Source organism: Hyla sarda, chromosome 1 (assembly GCF_029499605.1).
Source record: "Hyla sarda isolate aHylSar1 chromosome 1, aHylSar1.hap1, whole genome shotgun sequence".
Lineage (NCBI taxonomy): Eukaryota > Metazoa > Chordata > Amphibia > Anura > Hylidae > Hyla > Hyla sarda.
The window spans coordinates 454,034,378-454,061,190 of NC_079189.1; the positions used below are offsets into that span (position 1 = coordinate 454,034,378).

General features: G+C 43.0%; 1 protein-coding gene across 3 annotated transcripts in view; it reads right to left on the minus strand.

Annotated features, from left to right (window-relative positions):
- The window catches only part of GLT1D1 (glycosyltransferase 1 domain containing 1), a 135,440-nt gene that overhangs the window by 80,947 nt on the left and 27,680 nt on the right, over positions 1-26,813 (minus strand). For all 3 annotated transcript variants that reach the window (XM_056533636.1, XM_056533645.1, XM_056533625.1), the window contains exons 2-5: positions 24,198-24,346; positions 22,626-22,731; positions 17,167-17,218; positions 6,419-6,455 (exon numbers count right to left, since the gene is read on the minus strand). In XM_056533636.1, coding sequence (XP_056389611.1) covers positions 6,419-6,455; positions 17,167-17,218; positions 22,626-22,731; positions 24,198-24,346 — 344 coding nt within the window. The remainder of the gene's footprint in view (positions 1-6,418; positions 6,456-17,166; positions 17,219-22,625; positions 22,732-24,197; positions 24,347-26,813) is intronic.

Genomic DNA, 26,813 nt, shown 5'->3' on the forward strand with positions numbered 1-26,813 from the left:
CGGCGCCTCTGCCCCCCCCCATCCCTGGTGGCATAATTACCTGGGTCGGGTCCGCGCTGCTGCAGGCCTCTGGCGTGCGTCCCCTGCGTCGTTGCTATGCACGGCGCTGCGCACTGACATCATGCGCCGTGCCGTGCAGCGCATAGCAACGACGAAGGGGACGCACGCCGGAGGCCTGCAGCAGCGCAGACCCGACCCAGGTAATTATGCCACCGGGGATGGGGGGAGGCAACGGGGCAGCGGCGCCGGCAATGGGTGCCGCTGCCCCTTCTCTCCCCCTGGCTATCGGCGCCGGTACCGATAGTCAGGGGGACAGAACGGGCAGCGGCGCCGATAGCCAGGGGTGAGAAGGGCCGGCAGCAGGGCTCTAGACCCCAGGGAAGGCAGGGGGAGAGAAGCGGGCAGCGACGGCCTCTCTCCCCCTGCCTTTCCTGGGGCGGTATCGGCGTATAACACGCACATAGACTTCAGGCTAAAAATTTTAGCCTAAAAAGTGTGTGTTATACGCCGATAAATACGGTAGTTTCGACTGTGTATAAATCATTAGTCAGACCACAAATGGGGGGTATTAATCAACAGATTTAGGTGTCTTTAATTGCATATGATTGGCACATTTTTTGGCCCAGTGTCTTTTTGCACCAAAGTTTGGTGCATTCTCTCCACTCTCATTTGTAAACTTGCTAGGATTTTGAAGGTCCTGTGTAGGATTTTTGCAGTGGTCAGTAATGTATTATTTGTGCCAATTGTATTTTGCCTGTTTTTGATGCATTTGACGCAAAACACCGCCAACAATATTCTGACATGGAAAACACACATACCAAAGGAAGAATATGGTATGCGCCAAAGTTACTAAAGGACATGCGCCGAATTATAAATTTGGAGCACGTCCGTAAAAACCAAGGTTAAAAAAAAAAAAAAAAAAAAACGGGTAAAAAGAAACTGACAACAGGTAAAAATGATAAATACCCCCCATGAAGTATTCTGTCCCATTTTGGGAACCTGTATAGAAGAATAACATGGCAGAAATAGAGAGGGTGCAGAGGAGGGTGACAAAGATAATTGATGTTATGGGAGTTTACAGGACCAAGACAGGTTATCAAGCTTGGTGTTATTTAGTTTAGAGAAAATACATCTTAGGGGCGATCTGATTACAATATACAAATATATCAATGGACAGTACAGAGATCTTTCTAGGGATCTTTTTATACCTAGGCCGGTAACCATGACAAGGGGGAATCCTCTACGTCCAGAGGAAAAAAGGTTTCACCATCATCACAGACAGAAATTCTTTACTGTAAGAGCAGTTAGACTATGGAACTCTCATGATGTTGTGATGTCTGACTCAACAAACAAGTTCAAGGGAGGCCTGGATGTTTTTTCTGGAAAATATAATATTACAGGTTATGGATACTAGATTTATGTGGATAGAATGTTGATCCAGGATTTATTCTGATCGCTATATTGGATTCGGGAAGGAATTTTTCCTCTCATGGGGCAACAGGTATCAGTCTCATGCTTTTTTTTTCTCCTTCCTCTGGATCAACACAGTAGGGTTTTTAGGTTGACTTTTTTTCAACCTTACAACTAGAACACTCTTTCTCTGCACAGGTTTTGATAAATCTACCCCTATATGCATATAGAGCCCATCTTCTGCAATAAGTTGGACAGAATGGAGAGTCAGGCAGTGAAGCAAGTAGCCATGCCATTCTCCCGGCTATACTTAGAGATTCATGGGGGTCTCAGCAACCCCACCAATCAAAACTTTATCTTGTCGGTGTGTTTTTTAATGACAGTAAGAGCTGAATATTAATCTCCATTTAAATCAATGATCATGCAGAATTCATCATGTCCCTAAGCTTGCTCTAGTAGTAGCTGCAGGCACCCAGCATGGTTACTTTTCAATCCATGTCCATAAAGCCCTACAGATATGAAAGTTTTGTTTTCTTCACTTATACGAAGACCGAGTAAGGAATTATTCAGCATACCATTTTGCCCCTGCAGATGACAATTAAAAAAAGTGGTGCAGTGACCATTTGTTGCACCACTATAGGTATATGAAATACAATTTATATTTTAGCAAAATATGAGAACACCAAACATATTAAGAATTAGTAACTCACAGTAGAATGTGTTACCGGCACCACCTCAGGGTTGCTTGCTAATGGGAATAGAGTACTGTTCACGTGTAGCGGAGATATTAATGCCTTAGCCACAATGAATAACTGAGGTGCAATAGCGTTAGAAATGTGGAAGCAATGAATAACATCAACTTGATCGAAGAGTATAAACGCAGCACTCCCCAGATAAGTTATTCAAGGTACATCTTCTTTATTGGATTAAAAGTACAGCGGGGGAGCAGGTGAACAAGCGTGCAGGGGGAGGAGAGGCTAATTTTTTTCTGAGGAACTGAGGAGTTAAAAATCCTTGTTAAAATCCTTTATAATTCCTTACCAAAAATCCTCATCAAAACAGATCTAGAGAAAAAGGGTAAAGAAATAATTCCAATGACAATTCTTGTAGTGGAAAATGAAAACTGTGATTCCTGAAAACAATGGCGCATGGATTCCATGCAAATTTTTTTTTTTAGGAAGAACGTGCATGGAAATCCATGTGGAACCTGCCTCAGGTAAGTCAATGTGAACAAAGCTTTTAAAATGCAACTCCTGAGCTACAACTTTTAAACAAAGAATAACTTTTAAACTATTTATTTAATAAATAAATAAAAATTTAAAAAAGCACACATATGCAACCAGTCACTCAGCATGGAGTAGGCATTTTGCAATAAGCTCCCAATTTCAATATACCCCATTATAATTATTTTAAACAAAGTGCAATATCACCATGAGATGGAGGTGATCTGACTTATAATTGAAATTAAGGTGTTATATGAAGATTTCACGTCTTTAGTCTGTGCTGCAATTTTGCTAAATCGTGTAATTTGCACAAGTATTCAAAAATACCCTTTTTGCCATGATATTGGAAGAATCACAGCAAAAACTGCTAAAACACAGCAAAAACTGCAATGAGAAAACACAGCCTCAGGGTAGTTATAACCACTATATATCTGGATCCCAAAGAGATAGCAGATTGAGCTGGGAGGGAAGGGATCGGAGAGCTAGTAGGAGGGGACCTGGTAGGTGATGATGTCATCCTGTAGTCCACAGAAAGTGACATCCTGTTCTGACATATTAAAGGGATATTCCATTTTTTGTTTGACTATGTCTGTACCTGAGTGTGACGGTTTTCTCACAATTCCTCTGTGATTATCGCCCCAATATTTATTTTTAAAAGCATACAAAATTACTCAGGTCTCAGGATTTCCCAGGTTGCAGTGCGCCGAGACCTGACATCACTAGTCAGGTGATCAGAGGGAGCCATTTTTGCAACAGCTGTAGGTAGAGCTGGGCGGTATAACCAAAAATGTATTGCAGTATTTTTCTAGATTATGGCGGTTTCACAGTATTTAATGGTATTTGTGGTTGCCGGGGGTTCCTCAGTATAGTATCAGGTGGTCAGGGGTCCTGGTCAGGCCGCCCAGCAACTCTCCTCCATGTCTCCGCAGTTCTGCTCAGGTTTCCAGCGCCTGCACGGAAGTCACATTCCCGCCAGGAGTTGTAGTCCCCTCCCAGATCCTCACAGTCAGTTCAGTGTGGCTCGGATTACACTTCCCATAGACGCTGTGCGACCGGACATTTCTCTACGTCATCACGCATTGGAGTTGGTTGCTTTGGAAATGGTATTGCGGTATGTGAAAAATTCATATTGTAAGACAAAAACACACTGTTATTCGGTATGAACCGTTTACTGCCCAGCTCCACCTGTAACTCACCCATGCTGTCTAGGTAGGTATTGTCCTGAACCCTGAGCACGCTTTTGCTCCTTCCTCAGGGAACTACTATGTTGAGCCCTGCGCGGGACTGGTTTTTCAATCCCGCTCCCGCCCACCCCCAGTGCCTTTTTTTAACAATCCCGCCCGCTCCCGCCAAAATGTTTGTCCAATCCCGCCCGCTCCCGCTAACATAGGAGTGTACATAGAATGCAATGCTCCGTACATACTCCCCATGTAAAGCGATGTGTGTAGTACATCCTTATATATGTGGGGTATGTGCAGAGCATTGCACTCTAGTGTATGTACAGATGTGAATAGCAGTGACTGCAGACTCAGAGGCCCTGGGTCACTGACCGATGCAATGCTCTGCACATACCTGCCCTACGGGGATGTATGAGGGCTCATTTTTAGCGCTGTGGTCTGTACTTTTTATCTGTACCATTTTTGTTTTAATGGGACTTTTAGATTGCTTTTTATTAATTTTTTAGGGCATACGAAGTGACCAAAATACGCAATTTTGGACTTTAGTATTTTTTTTTTTTACGTGTACACCATTGACCGTGCAATTTAATTAACATTATTTTTTAATAGTTCAGACATTAACACACGCGGCCATACCACATACTTTTTTAGTTTGTTTTTTTTTTACATTATTTTAGTTTAAAAAAAATTGGAAAGGGGGGGGATTCAAGCTTTTATTAGGAATTGGGTAAATGGGAAGGAGTTACATTTTTTAAAACTTTTTTTTTATTACACTTTTTAACTTTTTGGAATAGCTCCCATAGGGCATGTGCAGACTGCAGAGCACTGCACCCTAGGGTCTGTAGAAAACCCTATAGTGTAATGCTCTGCAGTCCGCACATACCCCCATGTGTATAACAGTGTGTGTGTGTACATTCCTATATAGCTGAAGTAAAGACTAAAGTGCAATGCTCTGCAAATACCCCCACTTGTATAGGAATTTACACACACACACACACTGCAATACACATGGGAGAGTATGTGCAGACTGCAGAGGATTGCACCCTAGTGTCTGCAGTCTTCTCTGCACATACCGCCCATGTGTATAGCAGTGCAGAGCACACTGCAGACAGATAGGAGGATCACCCTGGGAGGATTGTCGACTGCTGAGGCCTCAGCATAGCGCACAGCGAGTGTGTGCTGTAGAAGATTTTCATTTTTACCTACTAAAAGGGGGGCCCGGGCAGCGGCGTTGGCGGCCGAAGATGGCAGTCCAGGGCATACTGAGCGGGCGAAGGAATGATGGCACTACAGCGGCGGCGACGTAAAGAGACCGTTAGGAGGAGCAGCAGCCCCACCCTGGTGAGTGATTGGTGAATGTACTCGAGGGTGGGGCTGCCACTGAGTCTGCTCCTGACCGGTATTGCGGTATATGAAAGATTCTTATCGTAAAAAAAAAAAAATGGTATTCGGTATAAACCGGTATACCACCCAGCACAAGCTGTAGGCCCCCTGGTTAGAAAAAACTGTTTCAATGGGTGGGGTGGCTGATGTGTGGGAGGAAGGAAAGTGACCTCAAACTTTAAAGCATGGAACTGTGGGATATGTAGTTTAGAGAACAAAATGCAACAGGAAATACCCAGTTCTGGCAGGTAAGTACTAAAATCCCCTCATGGTGGATAACTCCTTTAAGCACTAGAAGGTTTGGAGAGACAGACTGGTGATCACATGATCAAGTTATGGTAATAAAACAAATGGATGCAGCTGGACTGAAATAAAACAAATAGCACTGTATGACTGATGATATGGGCAAACTATAAAAAAAAATGGAGTGCTTCTTTAAGAGTACAGAAAGACAACTTATCCCCTATACAAATGTTGAACCCCACACGATCTCCCGAACAGGGACCTGGCTCTCTGAGAGAAGGACGTGCTGCAGGTGGCATGTGCTCCATTCATTTCCTTGGGAGCACCAGAGGTGTCTGAGTACAGCAATCGAGTCTCTTCAGCACTTACATAGAGATGAATGGAGCACTTGATGTCTGCAGCACATGCTTAACACAGCTGGATTCCCCTTTAGGAGATTGCAGGGGGTCTGAGCGGTCAGATCCCCCGCAATCGAACAATTATCCCCTATCCTGTTGCAATTCATTGGAAAACTCTTCTAATAATACATACTAGTGATAAATGACATCTTACAGTCCCACTTATACCTGTCTAGACGCAGCAGTCTATGGCCAGTCTCCGCCTATCTTCCTTTTAGTGTGTATTACTGATAATTACATTTGTGATATTTTAGCCTCAGAACATGTGTGAAGACATCACTTCTTGCTTCAGGGAATTGAGAAGTCTGAACGATTTCACGCTGCCTCACATTTCAATAACAGATGCATCGTAAAAAACTAATTTCGATAATTTGTTAGGCTAATAGTCATGTGCAATTGGCAAACAGAAGTTTCGGAAAGCTCTGTGGAGACTACATTACCGGAACTTCTGTACCATTGTAAAATGTGAAGTTATCTTTGGAAGTTGATAAAACAGATGCTATTGTAATTTCAGCCCCGGTAAAGCATCCTCGCAGCTCAGTACATCAGCAGCATAGCATTTAATATCACTGTAAAATCTTACCTTGAGGTTGGATGTGTATTTTAGATATTGCTTGGGGCTAAGAAATAATGAAAAAGGAAAGAAGCCCTTTACTACAAAAAACAGAACATAATTCATACATCAGTAAGCTCCGTGCTCACTAACAACTTTTTTTTCTTCATTCACAGCAAGGCTAATGGGAAACATCAGTATTTTTTGAGGATAAATGTGTTGCAGACAGCCACACGGCTGCCCATAAAACATTCATGTTTTGCTTTCAGAAGGAATAAATTGTCATTTAGAGAAAAGTATCCCAAACAGCAGTAAAACAGACTCGCACACCTAAATCACGGCAGCCAAAGAATCGTGAATGGACCATTTCAAGTTCAACACAACTTACAAAAGTGATAAAGTTTTCCAGGGTTAAAAATAACATGGTCTCACCTCCTACCCTCTGTTGACCTTCCCCTTAAAAGGGGTACTCCGCTCCAAGCATGTTATTCCCTATCCAAAGAATAAGGGATATGATTTTAGATAGCGGGGGCCCCACCCCTGGGGACCCCCTCGATCTCCGGGCCGGCAGCGGCGGTGTCTGGAACACGGAAGCTGCAAGTCACCAGTGGTGGGACCCCCGCGATCTATCATCTTATCCCCTATCCTTTTGATAGGGGATAAAATGTTTGCAGTGGAGTACCCCTTTAATACTCACCTCCATGTTTCCCCACTGTGTAATTGCTGTTGACAGTCTTAGGAGATAACGTTTGTGTAGAATTATGGATAATACAAGTTCATCCTTAAATGATGGACCCACCCACTGTATTTTTCTCAACTTTTGTAGTACAATATGCACATGTGGGGACAGATTCAGAAAGGTGTCTGCTGCTGTTGCCCCGTTCACACAATGTAATGCCTTCATGGAAATTCTGCTTACAGCAGCTTCTTTTAGAATTGGAACTGACTGTCCGTGGAAATTGGCTGTGGACAGTATGTGTCGCCTCATTCACTAGAGCACAGTGCCAGAACTTCTCCAGCAGATTCAACCGGAACATAAAACATGTTCAGTGTTCCTGAGTTATTCAATTCCTCATCAGAAGTTACAATAGGGAACGTCAGTAGTGTAAACTTTGCAGCAGAATCCAGTTGAGATCAATGGGATTCTGCTGCAAGCGGCATCTGTGCAGAAATTCCATAGTCTGAATGTGGCCTAAGAAAATGTCTACAATCTATTCTGATTCATTAAAGGGGACCTGTCACCAGGTAAATGCAGTCCACTCTGCAGACATCATGTTATAGAGCAGGAGGGAAAAAATCCCATTATAACTTGTCATTTATTCATGTGAATCTCTGCTCATCCTGGGCCAAGTAGTCATGTGGGCGGACCTACCCAGTGATTGACAGCTCTCTACATGCACAAACACAAATGGCTGTCAGGCACTACGCAGGGCCCGCCTACTTAACTTATTTATGTAAATCTCTGCTTATTCTGAGCTAAGTAGTTATGTCAGAACTTTACCCACAAAACTATATATTAGGGCTGAAACAACTAATAGACTTATCGACTTTGAAAGTAGTTGTCAACTATTTTCATAATTGATTAGTTGGTTTGTGGATTAGTGAGTTCCAAGTTCCAAAGCTCACATATACCTATAGATTATCACTATGTATATATGTAACTGCAGTTCCAAGCAGAGGGGCCCAGTACACATGATCTTCTGCAGCTCCTCTCTGCAGCTGTACTCCGGTGGAAAACTTTTTTTTTTAAATGAACTGGTGCCAGAAAGTTAATCAGATTTGTAAATGACTTCTATTAAAAAATCTTAATCCTTTCAGTACTTTTTAGCAGCTGTATGCTACAGAGGAAAATCTTTACTTTTTGAATTTCTTTTTTGTCTTGTCCACAGTGCTCTCTGCTGACACCTCTGTCCGTGTCAGGAACTGTCCAGAGCAGCATAGGTTTGCTATGGGGATTTTCTCCTGTCCAGGTCAGTTCCTGATACGGGCATCAGGTGTCAGCAGAGAGCACTGTGGACAACACAAAAAAGAAATTCAAAAAATAAAGATTTTCCTCTGTAGTATACAGCTGCTAAAAAGTACTGAAAGAATTAAGATTTTTTTAATAGAAATAATTTCCAAATCTGTTTAACTTTCTGCCACCAGTTCATTTAAAAAAAAGTTTTCCACCGGAGTACCCCTTTAAGTCGCTGGCTGTCAGGTTCCGCAATAGTTGAAGACAGGAGAGGCAGGAAGTAGAAAGATCATGAGTGCTGGGGCCCCTTTTTACTAAACAGGCTACTAGGGGCATACGGGATACCTCTAAACAACCAGGGACTGTGGGGGAGATTTATCAAAACCTGTGCAGCCGAAGAGTGGTGCAGTTTCCCATAGAAACCAATTAGATTGCTTATTTCATTTTTCCCTGGTCTCTTTAAAAGGGTACTCTGGCCCTAAGCTGCCACACCCCCTCCCATAGGCTTGCATTGAGGGGGCGGAGTGTGACATCACACGGGGGCAGAGCCGTGACGTCACGATACTCCGGCCCCGTGATCAGGATTCATCAGACCCGGAGCGATATTCGCTACAGAGCCTGATGATAGGTGGTGCTGCATTAAAGATTGCGGGGGTCCCCAGCGACGGGACCCCAGCGATCAGGCATCTTATCCCCTATCCTTTGGCTAGAAGATGTATCAAGGCCAGAGTACCCCTTTAAAAATGAAAGAAGCAATCTGATTGGTTGCTATGGGTAACTGCACCACTCCTCTGCACAGGTTTTGATAAATCTCCTCGTGTCTCTGGCCACAGGTAAGAAGTAACAAAGCTACTTCTCTCAGCTTCTGCAAAATTAAGCCTCTAGCTTACCCCACAAACAATACATCCCTTTCCATTAAACAGAGAAAACCTCTGGTACTCCGCCCCTAGACATGTAATCCCATATCCAAAGGATAGGGGATAACATGTCTGACCGTGGGGGGTTGGGCCACTGGAAACCCCCACAATCTCCGGGCCGGCGCTGCAGCATTACGTCATGGAAGCCTGGGGCTTCCATGATTGTGACGTCATGTCATGCCCCTCTAATTATGTCTATGGGAGGGGACGTCGAAGCTAATACACAGTTTTTAACTCCTTACCTTCGGTACATAGATCCCTCATTAACTCCTTCACACCCTTTGGTACACATCTCTCATTAAAGGAGATCTCCAGAATTGAAAATGTATCCCTTATCCTAAGGATAGGGGATAAGTTTCAGATCCCAGGGGGTCCGACCGCTGGGACCCGCCGCAATCTCCGGTAAGGGGCCCCCACAGTCCGCGGGAAGGGTGCGTGTCGACCACCGCACAAAACGGCGGCAGACACGCCCCTTCAATACAACTCTATAGGAGAGCCAGATCGCTGCCTTCAGCAATCTCCGGCTCTACCATAGCCTGTATTGAGGGGGCTTGTTGGCCGCCGCTTCGTGCGGTGGTCGAGACACACTATCTGGCCAGCAAGCCGGGGCCCCGTACGGGAGATCTCGGGGGGTCCCAGCGGTCAGACCCCCCGCAATCTGAAATTTATCCCCTATCCTTAGCATAGGGGATAAGTTTTTCAATACTGGACTACTCCTTTAATGTCTTCACTGATCTAACTTACAAATCATCTTCTCCACTATTGTTTTTTGTGTTTTTTTTAAACAATTAGATAAGAAGAAAATATAATTTAATTGATTATGAACAATTGTTAGTTGCAGCCCTACTATATATCTATCTGCTCAGATCCTTTTGCCTTGTAACATGCTGCCTGCAGAATGGACAGAATTTTCAATAGGACAGGTTCCCTTTAAAGGGTTAACTAGCATTCATGTTTTTTTTGTCCATGTTTTCAATTAACAAGCAAACAACTACCCACATTTTACATCCCCGTTGCTTCTGTGCTGACAGTCCTGTGGTCCAGCACCATACTCTATTTACACTGCTGCGGCAATGACGTGGAAGACGTGTGACAACTGCAGAGAGGTTACAGTGGTCACTTGTCAGAACGACATGTCATTGCTGTAGAGATGTATACAAAGAACTGAGTGTGAAAGTTAGAAGGTGAGTAATTGCTTAAGGGTTATTTTTGCACATATGTCACCTGCAGAGTTTTCTCCAGGTCTTACTTTTTTGCTTGGTTTTCACTTTTTGAATTTATACGACTAACCTCAGAAGTTCTACTCTATGTTCTGGAGGTCCAGCATTCGGTTAACCTTTTGTGCTTATCAGTGCTAACATCCTGACTGAGCCAATATACCTTTTTAGTTGCAAAACTACAACTCCCAGCATATCCGCACAGCCTTTGGCTGTCCGGGCAGGTTGGAAGTTGTAGTTTTGCAACACCTGGAGCTGGGAAACACTGCTCTACATATCGACTGGTATCACACATACTAAGACCTGTACATTTCTAGAGCACAACACACACAATGGAGTTATAAGGCTGTTACTTCAAGTTCTGACAACCTTGCAAAGAAGGGAGCAGGAGCAATTCATTGACATTTTTTTAATATAATTTTTTACGTATACTAAAATATTTCCTCTATTTTAGGTTGGTGTCACCTGCAGTTTTTTGGTTTTTTTATTTAGTTTTGAGCCAAAGCCAGAAGTGGCTCAACAAGGCGTGGGGAATATGACTGAATGACTAACATGCAGCACTGTGCACGATATTCCATTTTAAAATTAAAATGTATTTCAAATTTGGTGTATAAACAGCAGAAAAAGGCACAATTCTCCCTGCCACATAACTCTATTCATATAAGACAGGGCTCCCTGCATTGTCTGTATAGCAGCTGTCTACAGTGAGAGACCAAGCATAACGCTAATCAGTGAAAGACCAAGCATAACGCATAATGCTAACGATAATTGTACAAAATTAAAACACTTTTTATATGTTGTACATTTTGGAAAAATATTAACAGCTAGTTTAAATGAGGGGTCACTTACTCTTATCTGTGGCTTCTGTGCAGAGTTCTGTCCTTTTATTCATATTGCACTCCAGGACGCAATGGAGGTAGGGAGTCGGCTCGCCCAGCTCACCTGCCTCCTCTATAATTTACTCCTCAGCCTGCCTCCACCTTAAATAGTCAAAATCTTCGCTCTCACGTCACTAGTACATAAAAGCCTGCTGGCGCTACTGCTTTCTGGGTGTAGTGAGGCAGCAGCACCTGTGCTCTGATCAGAATACAGAGTGTTCACCCCCCATTGCATTAATTTACATATTCATGATGGGGGAGGCTCCCTGCCTTCATTGCGTGCTGGAGCGCAATATGAATAAAAGAATAAAGGGCAGAACTCTAAACAGAAGCCACAGAGAGAAATAAGTGACCCTTCATTTTAAAGCTGTTCACCCACACTATAACCCAATATATTGGGTTTTAGAGCGGGTGAACTAGCTGTCAGTTTATCTTAAACTTTTCTAATAAACATAAAATAGAAAAATTACATTAAAAAGATGTATCCTTTTCATACAAATCATGGCTTATAAAGAAGACCCCCAGGGGTCCCCTTACCATCTAGAAAAAGGTCCAGTAAGTTAGAGCAGCACTAGCTCTCTTCTGTGTTCACTCCTGACCCAGCACAGCAGACTCAGAGGGGGAAATGAATGCACGTGAGTGACGGCAGGCTCAGTACTTGCCTTGGACACACCCCTTCCGTAGCAGTGGATGTCAAAATGAGTGAGTAGCAGAACAAAAGGGATTTGTGAGCCAAATACAGAAGATATGATACATAAAAAAAGACATGTAAAGTATCTGCATGCCCTGGATGCTAATCCACATACAGGCATGGCCATAATTGTTGGCACCCCTGAAATTTTTCTACAAAATGAAGTATTTCTCACAGAAAAGGATTGCAGTAACATGTTTTGCTATACAAGTTTATTCCCTTTGTGTGTATTGGAACTAAACCAAAAAAGGGAGGAAAAAAATCAAATTGGACAAAGTCACAATAAACTCCAAAAATGGGCTGGACAAAATTATTTGGTTGCACGTCCTTTGGAAAAATAACTGAAATCAGTCGCTTCCAATAACCATCAATAAGCTTCTTACACCTCTCAGCCGGAATGTTGGACCACTCTTCCTTAGTAAACTGCTCCAGGTCTCTCTTATTGGAAGGGCGATTTCAAGATCTCTCCACAGGTGTTCAATGGGATTTAGATCTGGACTCATTGCTGCCACTTCAGAACTCTCCAGCGCTTTGTTGCCATCCATTTCTGGGTGCTTTTTGATGTATGCTTGGGGTCATTGTCCTGCTGGAAGACCCAAGATCTCGGATGCAAACTCAGCTTTCTGACACTGGGCTGTACAGTGCAACCCAAAATCCGTGGGTAATCCTCATATTTCATGATGCCTTGCACACATTCAAGGCACCCAGTTCGAGAGGCAGGAAAGCAACTCCAAAACATCATTGAACCGCCACCATATTTCACTGTAGGTACTGTGTTCTTTTCTTTGTAGGCCTCATTCTGTTTTCGGTAAACAATAAAATGATGTGCTTTACCAAAAAGCGCTATCTTGGTCTCATCTGTCCACAAGACGTTTTCCCAGAAGGATTTTGGATTAATCAAGTTTATTTTGGCAAAATGTAGTCTTGCTTTTTTATGTCTCTGTGTCAGCAGAGTGGTCCTCCTGGGTCTCCTGCCATAGCGTTTAATTGCATTTAAATGTCGACGCATAGTTCGTGCTGACACCGATGCTCCTTGAGCCTGCAGGACAGCTTGAATATCTTTGGAACTTGTTTGGGGCTGCTTATCCACCATCCGGACTATCCTGCATTGACACCTTTCATCAATTTTTCTCTTCCGTCCACGCCCAGGGAAATTAGCTACAGTGCCATGGGTTGCAAATGTCTTGATAATGTTGCGCACTGTGGACAAAGGCAAATCTAGATCTCTGGAGATGGACTTGTAACCTTGAGATTGTTTATATTTTTCTACAATTTTGCTTCTCAAGTCCTCAGACAGTTCTCTTCTCCTCTTTTTGTTGTCCATGCTTAGTGTAGCACACACAGACACACAATGCAAAGGCTAAGTGAACTTCTCTCCTTTTTATCTGCTTTCAGGAGTGATTTTTATATTGCCCACACCTGTTACTTGCCCCAGGTGAGTTTAAAGGACCATCACATGCTTGAAACAATCTTATTTTTCCACAATTTTGAAAGGGTGCCAATAACTTTGTCCAGCCCATTTATGGAGTTTGACATTATATCCAATTTGCTTTTTAATCCCTTTTTTGGTTTAGTTCCAATACACACAAAGGGAATAAACATGTGTATAGCAAAAGATGTGTTACTGCAATCCTTTTCTGTGAGAAATACAGTGGTCCCTCAACATATGATATTAATTGGTTCCAGGAGAACCATCATATGTTGAAACCATCATATGTCGAGTACATATGTCTATGTAAAAATTGTAATTGGTTCTGGGGCCTCGGAACCATTGTATGTTGAATACATATCTCTATGGGAAACTGCTAATTGGTTCTGGGATGACCATTGTATGTGGAGTGTATGGGGAGTGTTTAACAAACCAGGGTGCCTCCAGCTGTTGCACAACTACAACTCCCAGCATGCATGTACAGCCATTGACTGTCTGGGCATGCTGAGAGTTATAGTTTTGCAACAGCTGGAGGCACACTGATATGGAAACATTGATGTATGGGGTGTATAGTGTGCATATGTATTGTATGTGATGTGTGACATCACATACAGTACTGTACAGTTCTTTAAATACCTTCAGGGGGGACAGAATGTCCTCCATTACGATCCTGCCGACTACAGCTCTATAGGAAAGGAAGGGGAGGGCAGCCAGCAGCTCATTGGATGCCTGCAGCAAGATGCACAAGGCTATTGGCTATGGCTGCACTGGGGGGCGGGGCTTACACGGAGCTCACAGTGGAAGCCTGTATGAGTTAGCAGGACAGCATGTGAGTAACAGGAGGCAGAACGGGGCACACGGGGCACATTAAACAACTATCTGTCAGTTGCTAAAGTTGTCAGCGCTCTCAGATAGCTGATTGTATGATGGCCCCAACACACAGCAGCATCATATGTCGAGGCTGCCTTCAACATACGATGGGCTCTGAGAGGCCATCATATGTTGAAATGATCATATGTCGAGGCCATCATAAGTCGAGGGGTCACTGTACTTCATTTTCTTGAAAAATTTCAGGGGTGCCAACATTTACGGCCATGACTGTAGCTGTCACTATGTGCGTCATTCAGCTTACACAGACTCCTGAATATCTGATCAGTTTCTTTGTCACTCAGAGAAAGCTTTGGCTGTTCATGCATGCTGGGAGTTGTAGTTTTGCAACAGCTGGAGCTGCTGTGCCTGTAAAGCACTGTGTTGCCTTTAGCCATTGCAAAACTACAACTCCCAGCGGGCCAACACATTTTTTGTCTGTAGTTTTGAAAGAGCTGGAGGCACACAGCTGAAGAATACACAGCTCTAAAACAGAGTTTTACAAAGATTGTACCCCCAGCTGTCACAAAACTACAACTCTCATCATGGGAGATGTAGTTTAGGAAAAGCTGAAGGCTGTAGTGGTGCAATGGTGATCTCCTATACTGCATACCAACACACATTACGGCTTGTATTCAGTATGCTGCAAAATACAGAGTAGTCTGTCTGCATAAAGACAGATGACCCCTAATGGCAGTTATTTTAATTTTAAATTTTTTTAGTAAAATCTACTTTTTTTTAAATTATAAATTTATATTAAAAAATCATCTTATCAGTAGTACTACAAAAGATAAAAAGTTTTTGATAATGACAGTGCCTCTTTAAAAGGGGTATTCCGGGCAAAAACATCTTATCCCCTCCGGGTTTCCGGGACTGGGGACGTGATGTCACGCCACGCCCACTCCATTCATGTCCGGAGGTTTCAGAAATTGGAGACGTAGCCCCGCCTAGAATGCGGCTGCTGCAGGAAGATAGCAGGGGTACGAGCAGCGGGCCATCCGCGATCAGACATCTTATCCCTTATCCTTTGGATAGGGCGATAAGATGTTTTTGCCCGGTATACCCCTTATATGGAGTGATTATTGCACTGTGTGAAAAGGAACAGGGTTATCTGCTTTTCTCCTCATGTAGAGATTTGCTTCTGACAATGATAAAAGTGAATGGAACCTGAATGATTCTGGAATCATTTGGATGCTTGTATACTGCCAATAATTGCTCTGTCTACAAAAGTCTGTTAAATAAACAGTGATGGACTAGGACATTGTCCATCTCTGCTATTATCGGCCAGCCATGCTGGTTCCACTTCTGGTTTTGGCTTTAAAACAAAACAAAACAACAAAAAGCACAAAAACACAAAATGCTTTTAAAAAAATTAAAAGTGTGTGACATCAGGAAAAAAAGCTAAACAAAACACAATTGTGCCTTAAAGAGTACCTGTCACCAAACTAAACTTTTAATATATTGTTCCTTATGTAGTTATAAGACACTTTGCTATTTACTTGCTGTTAAAATTCTCAACCTTTATATGTTTTTAATGTGATTGAAAATATGTTCCCTGCGCAAGTCAAACTGTTAGTTTGGTATCCTCCCAGCCTGGCAGGAGACCAAACTCATGAAGTGTGCGGGGCATGACGAGGCACAGTTCTCACAGGCTTCAGTGACGTCCCGCCTGCTGGGGAACGCCCACTTTCTCCTGCCGGGAGATCACACAATGTGAGCAAGGGGAAAGGTATGGTACACAGCTTTTTAAAGCTGGGAAAATAGTTTTTAAGGGCAGGAGGGGTGTTAGGAGTAGTTAGGAAATATAATCTGAGTTAGGCTGGGTTCACACTACGTTTTTGCCATATTGTTTTCAATCCGTTTTTCTAAAGAAAACCGTATGGCAAAAAAACAGATGTAACAGTATGGAAAAAAGTAAACCGTATGCGTTTTTAAACAGTATACTGTTTTTAAAAGTGCATACAGTTCCGACAGTTTTTATAGAAAAAAAAACCATACGTTTTTAAAAATGTTGTCCATTTTTAATGGGAGGGGTCTTGGGTGGGGACTTTAGGATTCAAATGCGCATGTGCAAAGTTAAAACGTATAAGTTTTTCCCGTATGGAACCGTATACATGTGCGTTTCCCATTGACGTCCATGTTAAAAAAAACGTGTACGGTTTTTAAACCGGAGTAAAACCGTGGTTGACCACAATTTTGTCTCCGGTTTAAAAACTGTACTGCAACCGCATACGTTTTTTTTTTTTTTTTTTAACATGGACGTCAATGGGAAACGCACATGTATACGGTTCCATACGGGAAAAACGTATACGTTTTAACTTTGCACATGCGCATTTGAATCCTAAAGTCCCCACCCAAGACCCCTCCCATTAAAAATGGACAACATTTTTAAAAACGTATGGGTTTTTTTTCTATAAAAACTGACGGAACTGTATGCACTTTTAAAAACAGTATACTGTTTAAAAATGCATACGGTTTACTTTTTTCCATACTGTTACATCCGTTTTTTTTGCCATACGGTTTTCTTTAGAAAAACGGATTGAAAACAGTATGGCAAAAACATAGTGTGAACCCAGCCTTAGCTTAGAAAATATGGTTTGATGACAGGTACTCTTTAAGTCCACAAGCTATTACTCTGAGTATAATCTATCACATTCTTATGTCAATCTTGCAGAAACTACCGCTACTTAGGTTAAAAAAAATGGGGCAAAAAAATAAATCAGATTTTTTTTTTTTGACAACACAGTTTTCACAGTCAATTTTGGGAGGAGTATACTAAATGTTACACAATGTTCATTCAAAGAGAAGAAAAATATTTTTCTTACCCAATGTTTTGCTGCAACTTCCTTCATTTTGCACGTAAATGCAACTGCAAATCTGGAAAATAATTGCATAGTAATGTAATTTCACGAACCCTGTCCAGACTATTCATGTCACATGCACAGGTACAAGAGTTGTAAATACTCATAGACTCTGGAGAAACATTGAGTTGATAATACAATAAGCATTTTAAGGCACCATGGTCTTTATCTATACACTGTCCCCTTGATGTGGGTCATCTGTTGCCTTATGTTATAGGGGTCCTGGTCGGTGCCTATATGGACAACAGCACAAATGTATATAACCCCTCATATGATTATTCAATACTTGACCTTACCTCGTGTATGTATGGGAGACAGTTGTGGAATGACCATCAATTATGAATATGCATGGTACAAACACTGGATAATTTGTTCTTGTTAATATTTCATTGACTAGATTTCTAGTAATTCTGCTATTAGGCAGGAGTCCCCAGAAAATAGGTAGGTAGGGAAACCCCCCTATTAGGTAGAAGCTCCAAGAAGATAGGTAGGTAGGAAATCTGCTCTATTTGGTAGAAGTCCATAGTAGATAGAAGCCCCTGGTAGGTAGGTAATCCTCCCCTTCTAGGTAGAAGGTCTCAGAAGATAGATAGTCAGGTTGGCAGTGATCCTCCTATTAGGTAGATGCCCCCATTTAAAAGTTTCTCCCATTAAGTCCCCTCCAAAGGAAAATAATAAAAATCCTACTAAAATTCCATCAGCTCCCGCACTGACCCCCCTGCATCCTCTGCTCTGTCAGTGGTGCAGGACCTTCTCCTGCAAACAGTGCAATGACATCATTTCATCGTGCTGCAGGTCTTGCACCACTCTGGATATCGAGACGTGATTTTGCCTGAAACTTATTATAAACATTAATATATTAAACGAACTGGAAAACATTTTTAGGGATAATCTGGCTAGATATTGCTGCAACTAGAATTAGGGCTTGGATCTTGGCCAGTACCTTAACTTTCAATTAATAGCAGGGTCAAAGCTTTTGTTGAAGTTTTTGGGGAGAAGCACTGGTTTCAAGTAAAAAAAACATTATGTCAAGATTTACTAGGATGCAGGAAGCTGTAAGTTATAGCAGGATGAAAGAACACATATATGTGGTCTTTTTCCTTCTGCTAAATGGGGAGAACAGGAGCTTCTAATCATTCCATGCACCTAATAAGAACATCTGTCCGTTCTAAAGTTTCCTGGTATCGGAACGTCTGACATTCTTGGTCTCTTCAGTTGCCCTAAGATATCTGCCTGTAGACATATATATGAATATTCACTGCACTTTTATTATTTTCACAGATCTAGTGCAACCATGGCTTTGCTGGGTCGAACGTCTAGCCACAGAATTGTACATTTTTTGCCAAATATTTTCAGCTTAAAAAAATAAAAAGTTTTGAGTTGCATTAAGTATAATAAGCTTGATGTCTGCTTTCAGAAAGTAAAAGGGTAGGGGGTATAACATGTGTTTTCTATTTTATAATCCAGGGTTTATTCTATGCTCACGTCACAAACTGTCCAGAATTGACCAGCAAGGAAAGGTTAACACATCTCAGACATGGAGAGGGGTGTCCCCTACATCACTTTCAATTCCCCATTCAAGTGAGATAATTCTGTGAAATGCAAGTCTCTTGTACAACTTGCTGCCAGGTTCCAGTATCACTTTCATGTTCTTTCAAGAAGAACTACCTCTTTATAAGTTCATCTTAATATACAGACTGTTATTTACATTGGAAAATGTGATATGTTTGATGGGGTCCTGGGACTGAAAGGGCTGCAGTGCTTATTTAGTGCTGAGTCCCCTTTAAAGTTGTTCTTGTTTATTTAATTAATTTTTTTTTTTTTTTGGGAGGGGGTGGTGGTGATTGTATTTTTAAGACATTATTTGGATTTAATACAGATTTTAACTTGTATTATGTGGAAATGCACATAAACACAATTTCCTTTTTTAACACCTTTACCGGGCAGTTATTGTATTTATCGCATAGGTTGCTATGGGTCGATGAATACCAGATAATTATGTTCAACACATCTAAAAAACCTTTCCATACATGTATATTATTATATTATATACTGTTATGTAACCAAAGTCCTTGGGTGAGAATAGTTGAAATAATGTTGAACACTGCACCGTATAATAGGCTTTACCCAACATCAGATGACAGAAGAAAAGAACGGCACATACACTGTCTGACTCTAGCCATATTTTACATTCTTTTGATTCCATTTTACACAATCAATAAGTAGATAAAATGTTTCAACCAGGTTACATAACAGCACAAATGGAAGCCAAGGGGGGCGATAAGTAGACTTGTTTACTGATCCTTCCCCCAGATGAGAGCAGCTTGTTACAGCAGATGGTTCTGCAAAATATAGCACCTTTCTAGAAAATTGGATAAGCGTTAATAATGCACGTATAACACATCAACCCTTGCTTGGTCTACCAAAATAAACGTACAACATACGTCTAACATATGATTTCACTATGAGGCAAACTTCACACAATGTCGAAAAGCTGCAGATTTTACCTATTTACAGTAGCAGGCAAGTGGATGAGATTTTACAGTCTTATCCACATGTTATGAAATTTACATGTGGAAATTTGAACACAAATCTAAAAATCCAAGCTTGTCCAGATCCACAGCGCCCCCAGTCAGAGCCACAGCGTCCCTAGTCAGAGCAACAGTGCCCTCAGTCAGAGCCACAGCGCCCATCCACAGCGCGCTCATTCCCATCCACAGCGCGCTCATTCCGACCCAGAGCGCGCTCATTACCATCCACAGCACGCTCATTCCCATCCACAGCGCGCTCATTCCCATCCACAGCGCGCTCATTCCCATCCACAGCGCGCTCATTCCCATCCACAGCGCACACATTCCCATCCACAGCGCGCTCATTCCGACCCACAGCGCGCTCATTATCATCCACAGCGCGCTCATTCCGACCCACAGCGCACACATTCCCATCCACAGCGCACACATTCCGACCCACAGCGCGCTCATTCCCATCCACAGCGCGCTCATTCCCATCCACAGCGCGCTCATTCCCATCCACAGCGCGCTCATTCCCATCCACAGCGCGCTCATTCCCATCCACAGCGCGCTCATTCCCATCCACAGCGTGCACATTCCCATCCACAGCGCGCTCATTCCGACCCACAGCGCACACATTCCCATCCACAGCGCGCTCATTCCGACCCACAGCGCGCTCATTCCGACCCACAGCGCGCTCATTCCGACCCACAGCGCGCTCATTCCGACCCACAGCGCGCTCATTCCGACCCACAGCGCGCTCATTCCGACACACAGCGCGCTCATTCCGACACACAGCGCGCTCATTCCGACACACAGCGCGCTCATTCCGACACACAGCGCGCTCATTCCGACCCACAGCGCGCTCATTCCGACCCACAGCGCGCTCATTTCGACCCACAGCGCGCTCATTCCGACCCACAGCGCGCTCATTCCGACCCACAGCGCGCTCATTCCGACCCACAGCGCGCTCATTCCGACCCACAGCGCGCTCATTCCGACCCACAGCGCGCTCATTCCGACCCACAGCGCGCTCATTCCGACCCACAGCGCGCTCATTCCGACCCACAGCGCGCTCATTCCGACCCACAGCGCGCTCATTCCCACCCACAGCACGCTCATTCCCACCCACAGCGTGCTCATTCCGACCCACAGCGTGCTCATTCCGACCCACAGCGCGCTCATTCCGAACCACAGCGCGCTCATTCCGACCCACAGCGTGCTCATTCCGACCCACAGCACGCTCATTCCGACCCACAGCGCGCTCATTCCGACCCACAGCGCGCTCATTACGACCCACAGCGCGCTCATTCCGACCCACAGCGCGCTCATTCCGACCCACAGCGCGCACATTCCCATCCACAGCGCGCTCATTCAGGTGCCAATCTGTACTGTGGATTTTAACAGTGTGATAGAAAGTGTGGCGAGTTCCCTTCCATCTCACTCTAAAGAAAGAGTACTTAAAGATACCAAAAATTATGTACATTGGGTATTGCTGTAATTGTTCTGACCCCCAGAATAAAGTGAACAGATTATTTTTAATGTAAATTAACAGTTTTTGTTTGTTTTTTCATTTTACACTACATTTTACTGTAGAATGAAAAGTGTCATTAAAAAGTCTAACTGGTCCTGCAGATTACAAACCCTTATACAGCTCAGCCAATGAAAATATAAAATAACTATTGCTCTTAGGAGAGCTGAAAAACACTACAATTTGCTGCTTTCATAAAGGGGTGTCCCGGCTTTATACATCTTATCCCCTATCCCTCGGATAGGGGATAAGATGTATGATCGCAGGGGTCCCGTCGCTGGGGACCCCCACGATCTCGGTGCAGCCTCCAGCTTTCTGTGCCGGGCAATGCCTCAGAGACAGGGCTGTGACGTCACGGCCATGCCCCCTAGTGATGTCACACCACGCCCCCTCCATTCATGTCTATGGGAGGAGGTGTGACGGATGGGACCCTTGCAATCATACATCTTATCCCCTATCCCCGCTGAGCATGAGTGACGTGTCTCTTTCTAAACTATTTTATGGAGAGACGCATCGTGCAAGGCTGGTGTTTTGGTAAAATTGGCCACTTGGTAAAACAGGCTTTGCCATCAATTGCTTCTGCCTGTGAGTGATGTCAGTTTTGTCAGAACAGGGATGGGCATGTGTGCTTGCTCCTATACACTAGAGTGAACAGCTGATCTGTTGTCTCACAAAGTGCCGTTGGGACTCCCGTGGTCTTGGTGCAGCCCCCAGCATTCTGTGCCATCATGCCGCCTCCCATTGACATGAATGGAGGGGACGTGGCCGTGACATCACGTCTAGGAGGCAGTGCCCAGCATTGAATGCCAGGAGCTGCACCGAGATCGCGGGTGTCCCAGTAGCGGGACCCCTGCAATCACACATCTTATCCCCTATCCTTTGGATAGGGGATAAGATGTATAAGGCCAGAATACCCCTTTAAAGGAGATAAACCAATAAAACTGTGCTGTTTGTTTCAAACAATTCAGCAATATGTCCACCTATAAACTAGTACAATTTAATCAGACACTACAACACTTAGTATAGGATAATAAATGACGCACAGTAATGATATTTTACTAGCTCCCCCTCCTAGGTCTTAGTTGTGACACTTTTGTGCCAATAAAGCACTTGGGATAATGATTTTTCATTTGAAAAAAGAATGAATGAACACCAAGTCCTGAAATAACAAAATAAGAGGAAATGATTAATTTTTTTTTTTATCATATGCAAGAATATGTGGTTCACTGAATAAGAGGAAGCTCTGACACGCTCAGACATTTCATGTGTCATGGGGAATTAACCCATTACAACCTGCATCCTGATGTCAAAAACCTCTAAAGCGTAATCGATTCTGGAAAACCTTGATCATGACTGTGTAAGCTGAAACCCTGGTACTATACCTGGCATTGTTAAGCACATGCCCCATGAGCTGGAATTTTTCTTCATTTCTTACATCTTCATTTATGTCTGTCCCACCAAAGATTACCCCAAATGGTATTCTGCTACCTGAAAGTAGAAAAAAGCCAACAAAAAGGGTCAGAATTAAGTCAAACGTAAGTACACTAATAAAACTTAACTAAGGGCTCATTCACATTAATGTCAGTCCCCGTTAATTCATGCCCGTTCTCCAATCCGTTCAAGCCTTTTGCAAACGTCTGTAAATAGATTATTGATGTCACTGGCATTCTTTTACAGTCCTTTGTCCCCCGTTTGGTTCCTATTCCATTATTATTAGGCTAGGTTCACATGACCGTTAGCATCCCACCCGTTAAGGGTCCAATCAGCTTTTTTCGGCAATGTGAACGAGGTGTAATCAGAGAAAAGATGTTGCATGCAGTATTTTTTCTCTGTCAACAATAACGGATTAGTAACAGATATATGAAATTTTACATTGAAGTCTATGGCAAATGGATGAGCCTGTAAAGTCAATCATTTGCATCAGTTTTTTTTAATCTGTTTTTAATCTGTTATTACTTCTGAGCATGCTTAGAAGAGGTGTGAGAAACCATGAAGTAGCTGGACAAAAACAAAAATGGACAATAAAGGATACAAACGGATTAAAAACTGATGCAACAGAATCCCGCTTAATGGCATCCGTTTGTAAGTATGGTCCGTTTAGCAGCAATGACGGGAGAATAGCGGGACGGGAGAGTACGGCCATGTGAACCTAGCCTAAGAAAGAAATGTTGCTGGCAAGAGATCCTCCATATCCACTTCAATAGAAAGGTGGGCACAGAAGGGTGACCTGCCTCACATACACACACATATTCCTCAAAAACACGTATTCGCCTAGCTCTTGTTATTGTTGCCATATGTCATATTATTGCAATATTCTGTCAAGTCAACGTCATGATGTTTGTTCACTACAAAAAGGTCTTGTTCACAATTGGGGAGATTTATCAAAACCTGTCCAGAGTAAAAATTGCTGAGTTGCCCATAGCAACCAATCAGATCGCTTGTTTCATTTTTGAAAAGGCCTCTGAAAAATGAAAGAAGCAATCTGATTGGTTGCTATGGGCAACTCAGCAATTTTTCCTCTGGACAGGTTTTGAAAAATCTCCCCAAATGAGTTTTATTATGCAGATTCTAATGCAGATTTTGTGTTGAAATCGGTGTGATATTGTGAACTACAGTTATGTTGAAATCTTAGGAGAGCATCACTATTAATTTTTAAGTGGGGCTTAAATAATGTTGGGTCCCACAGCAGACAGGTCAGAATGGAGAGAGGTATCCTGCTGCAGCCAGAGGAAGGGAGAACAGCTGATCCCCTGGAAAATCATAGAAGATTTTATCATATATTTCTATATAACTAAGACAAAATAGTAAAGTAAAAAAAAAGGATGTTAAAAGGAGCAACAGTTTGAATGTTTTTTTTTTTTTTTTTGGGGAGGGGAGGGGATAGGGCGGCATTTTCTATTTTTCAGTGTTGTAAGCATATTAAAAGGTCTTCAAATACACTTAAAAATTGTTACCAAGAAGAAATCTTCCCGCTTTGTACACATGGATAGCCAGTCCAGCATCAAATTTCCTTTGGGAAATCAGTTTTGCTACCATCAATGGGCTCTGCAATCCAGCCGCGTCTTGGAGCTCACACTTATGGCCTGCGGCTTCAAGATGACTCCTGAATATTAGAAAACAAAGGTAACTAATGGACAGAAACACATATGAAGCATATTTTGCCACAGAATAAAAAGATCAGTCCCAGCAAGGTATTAAAGCAACATCTGTGCTTCCTAAAGTTACATATCTGCATAAAAAATAAAAAATAAAAACATGATTTAATTGTAACTTGCTTTACTTAAAGCGGTACTCCAGCTTTTCAAATAACTACTGTGCATAGGGGATAAGTGTCTGGTTGTGGAGGTCCGACCAATGGGACCCAGAGATTTCTACAAGGGTAGTCGACACTCCCCCTACATGCATTCTTAATGGAAGCGCTGGAGATACATGAGCGCTGTACTAATTGATCTCCAGCGCTCTCGTAGAGAATACATGGAAGGGCGTGTTGACTCTGCTCTTGTATACATTTTAGTGATTGTAGGGGTTCCCAGCAGTCGGTCGCCGCCCCCCCCCCCCCCCCCCCCCCCATGCATAAGGGAAAACATTTTCAAATACTGGAGTACCCTTTTAGCATTCTTTAGCAGACAGAAACAAAATGTCTTGATAAGTTACCCAAAGAGGTTCAGTTTCTGGAAGCCCCCGACAAGGTCTTATTTCTCCTGTAGCCAATGAACCGTAACATGTAATTCACATACTTACTGTGTGTACCCAAGTGAGACACTGGGGGAGATAAAAATAAAAAAAACTACTAGACTAGACAGCATTAAAGAGTTATAACAGTGGTCCAGACTATTTGAAAATCTGTCCCCACTTTAGACTGTCTAGGCTATGTTTACACCATTTATTAATTAGTTGACTGACTGTTACGCCAAAGAAGCCACTTCCCTTATCAGTCAAGACAAATAGCAATGTGGAAAACACGTAAAAAATTTGGTGCAAGCTATGTAAGACAGCTTTCTGGGGCAATTTTTGTTGCACCGTTTTATTTATCCCCTAAATGTAATGGAAGAAATGCCTTTTTCTGGTAGTCATTTTAGGGCCATAAACGGTGCACCGGTGTCCGCTGCAGCCCTGACATGAGCTGCTGTTCAGTGATTCTGTTAAGACTGGTATCGCTGAATTCCAAAATTAACCCAGAGTTCAGATTCTTACATGGTCACTAAAGAGATCTAGACACAGACTAAGGCCCCCTTTCACACAACCATTATGATCCAGTAGCGTGATTGCCATCAGGACCGCCAGGGAGAATAGCAGGAGAAAGAATAGTGCTTGCATTGTCTCTTTCTCCCGATATTCTCTCTGAAAATAGTGGCGCCCGACAGTCAACATTGACTACAATAGAATCCATCGGGATCCATTATTGCCCTTTGCACCCTGTCAAAAGAGGGGCTGTCAACCCCCCCCCCCCCCCCCCCCCCAAAAAAAGAGAGTTTGATGGCCGTCATTTTGACAGGGCGTAACGGGCAATAATGGGTCCAGACCACATTCTGTCTGCTCAAAAGCATAGACTTTCTTCTCCTGCTGGACTGGCAGGAGACCAAATTTAGGAAGTGCAGTCTTGGCCATAGGCAGTGAATAGCACCTCGCTCGCCTGTGTATGAAACAAGGAGACCGCACTTCCTGAGTTTGGTCTCCTGCCAGTCCAGCAGGAGGCCAAAGTCTGTGCTTTTGAGCAGACAGAATGGAGTCTGGACCAGAAGGGAGACCTCTAGTGGCCAAATTTAAAAGGCCATGAAAGTGACATAAAAATTTTTTTTATTTTTATTTTACAAGGAGTAAATTACAAATCTTATTTATTTTACCTGCTGTATCATATGCAAAAAGAAATAATTTTATTGACAGTGCCCATTTAAAGGAAACGCGTCATAATTTTTACCCTGTCCAAAACCGGAGCATCATGCCACAGGGAGAGACTCTTGTGACAACGATAGTTACTCAAACAGTGTATTACCTTACTTTAAGACAGTGGTCTCAATCCGTGGCCCTCCAAATGTTGCAATACTTCAACTCCCAGCATGCACAGACAGCCGTGCATGCTGGGAGTTGAAGTTTTGCAACAACTGAGGGCCACAGATTGAGGGCCACAGATTGAGGTCCACGTCTTAAGATACTCAACTGTTCTCCCACTGTCTTTTTACATTACTGTTGTCTCTGACCTTTCCCAGCATGCCATGCAGCTAGAGACAATGGGGGAGATTTATCAAAACCAGTGCAAAGGAAAAGTTGACAAGTTGCCCATAGCAACCGATCAGATAGCAAAAATAAAAGAAGCAATACAATTGGTTGCTATGGGCAACAGGTCAACTTTTCCTCCACACAGCCTTTGATAAATCTCCGCCAATATGTCATAAGTCACATGGTCTCTAGGGGGCATGGCTATGCTGCAGTAGGTGGGTGTTAGCAGGGGGAAAAGCATTTACTCAAGTTATGCTATCCACCCACCCACTGCAGCATAGCCGTGCCCCTGAAGACCATGTGACTTATGACATATATTGGCCCTGATTTACTATTTAATTTAATTTTTTTTT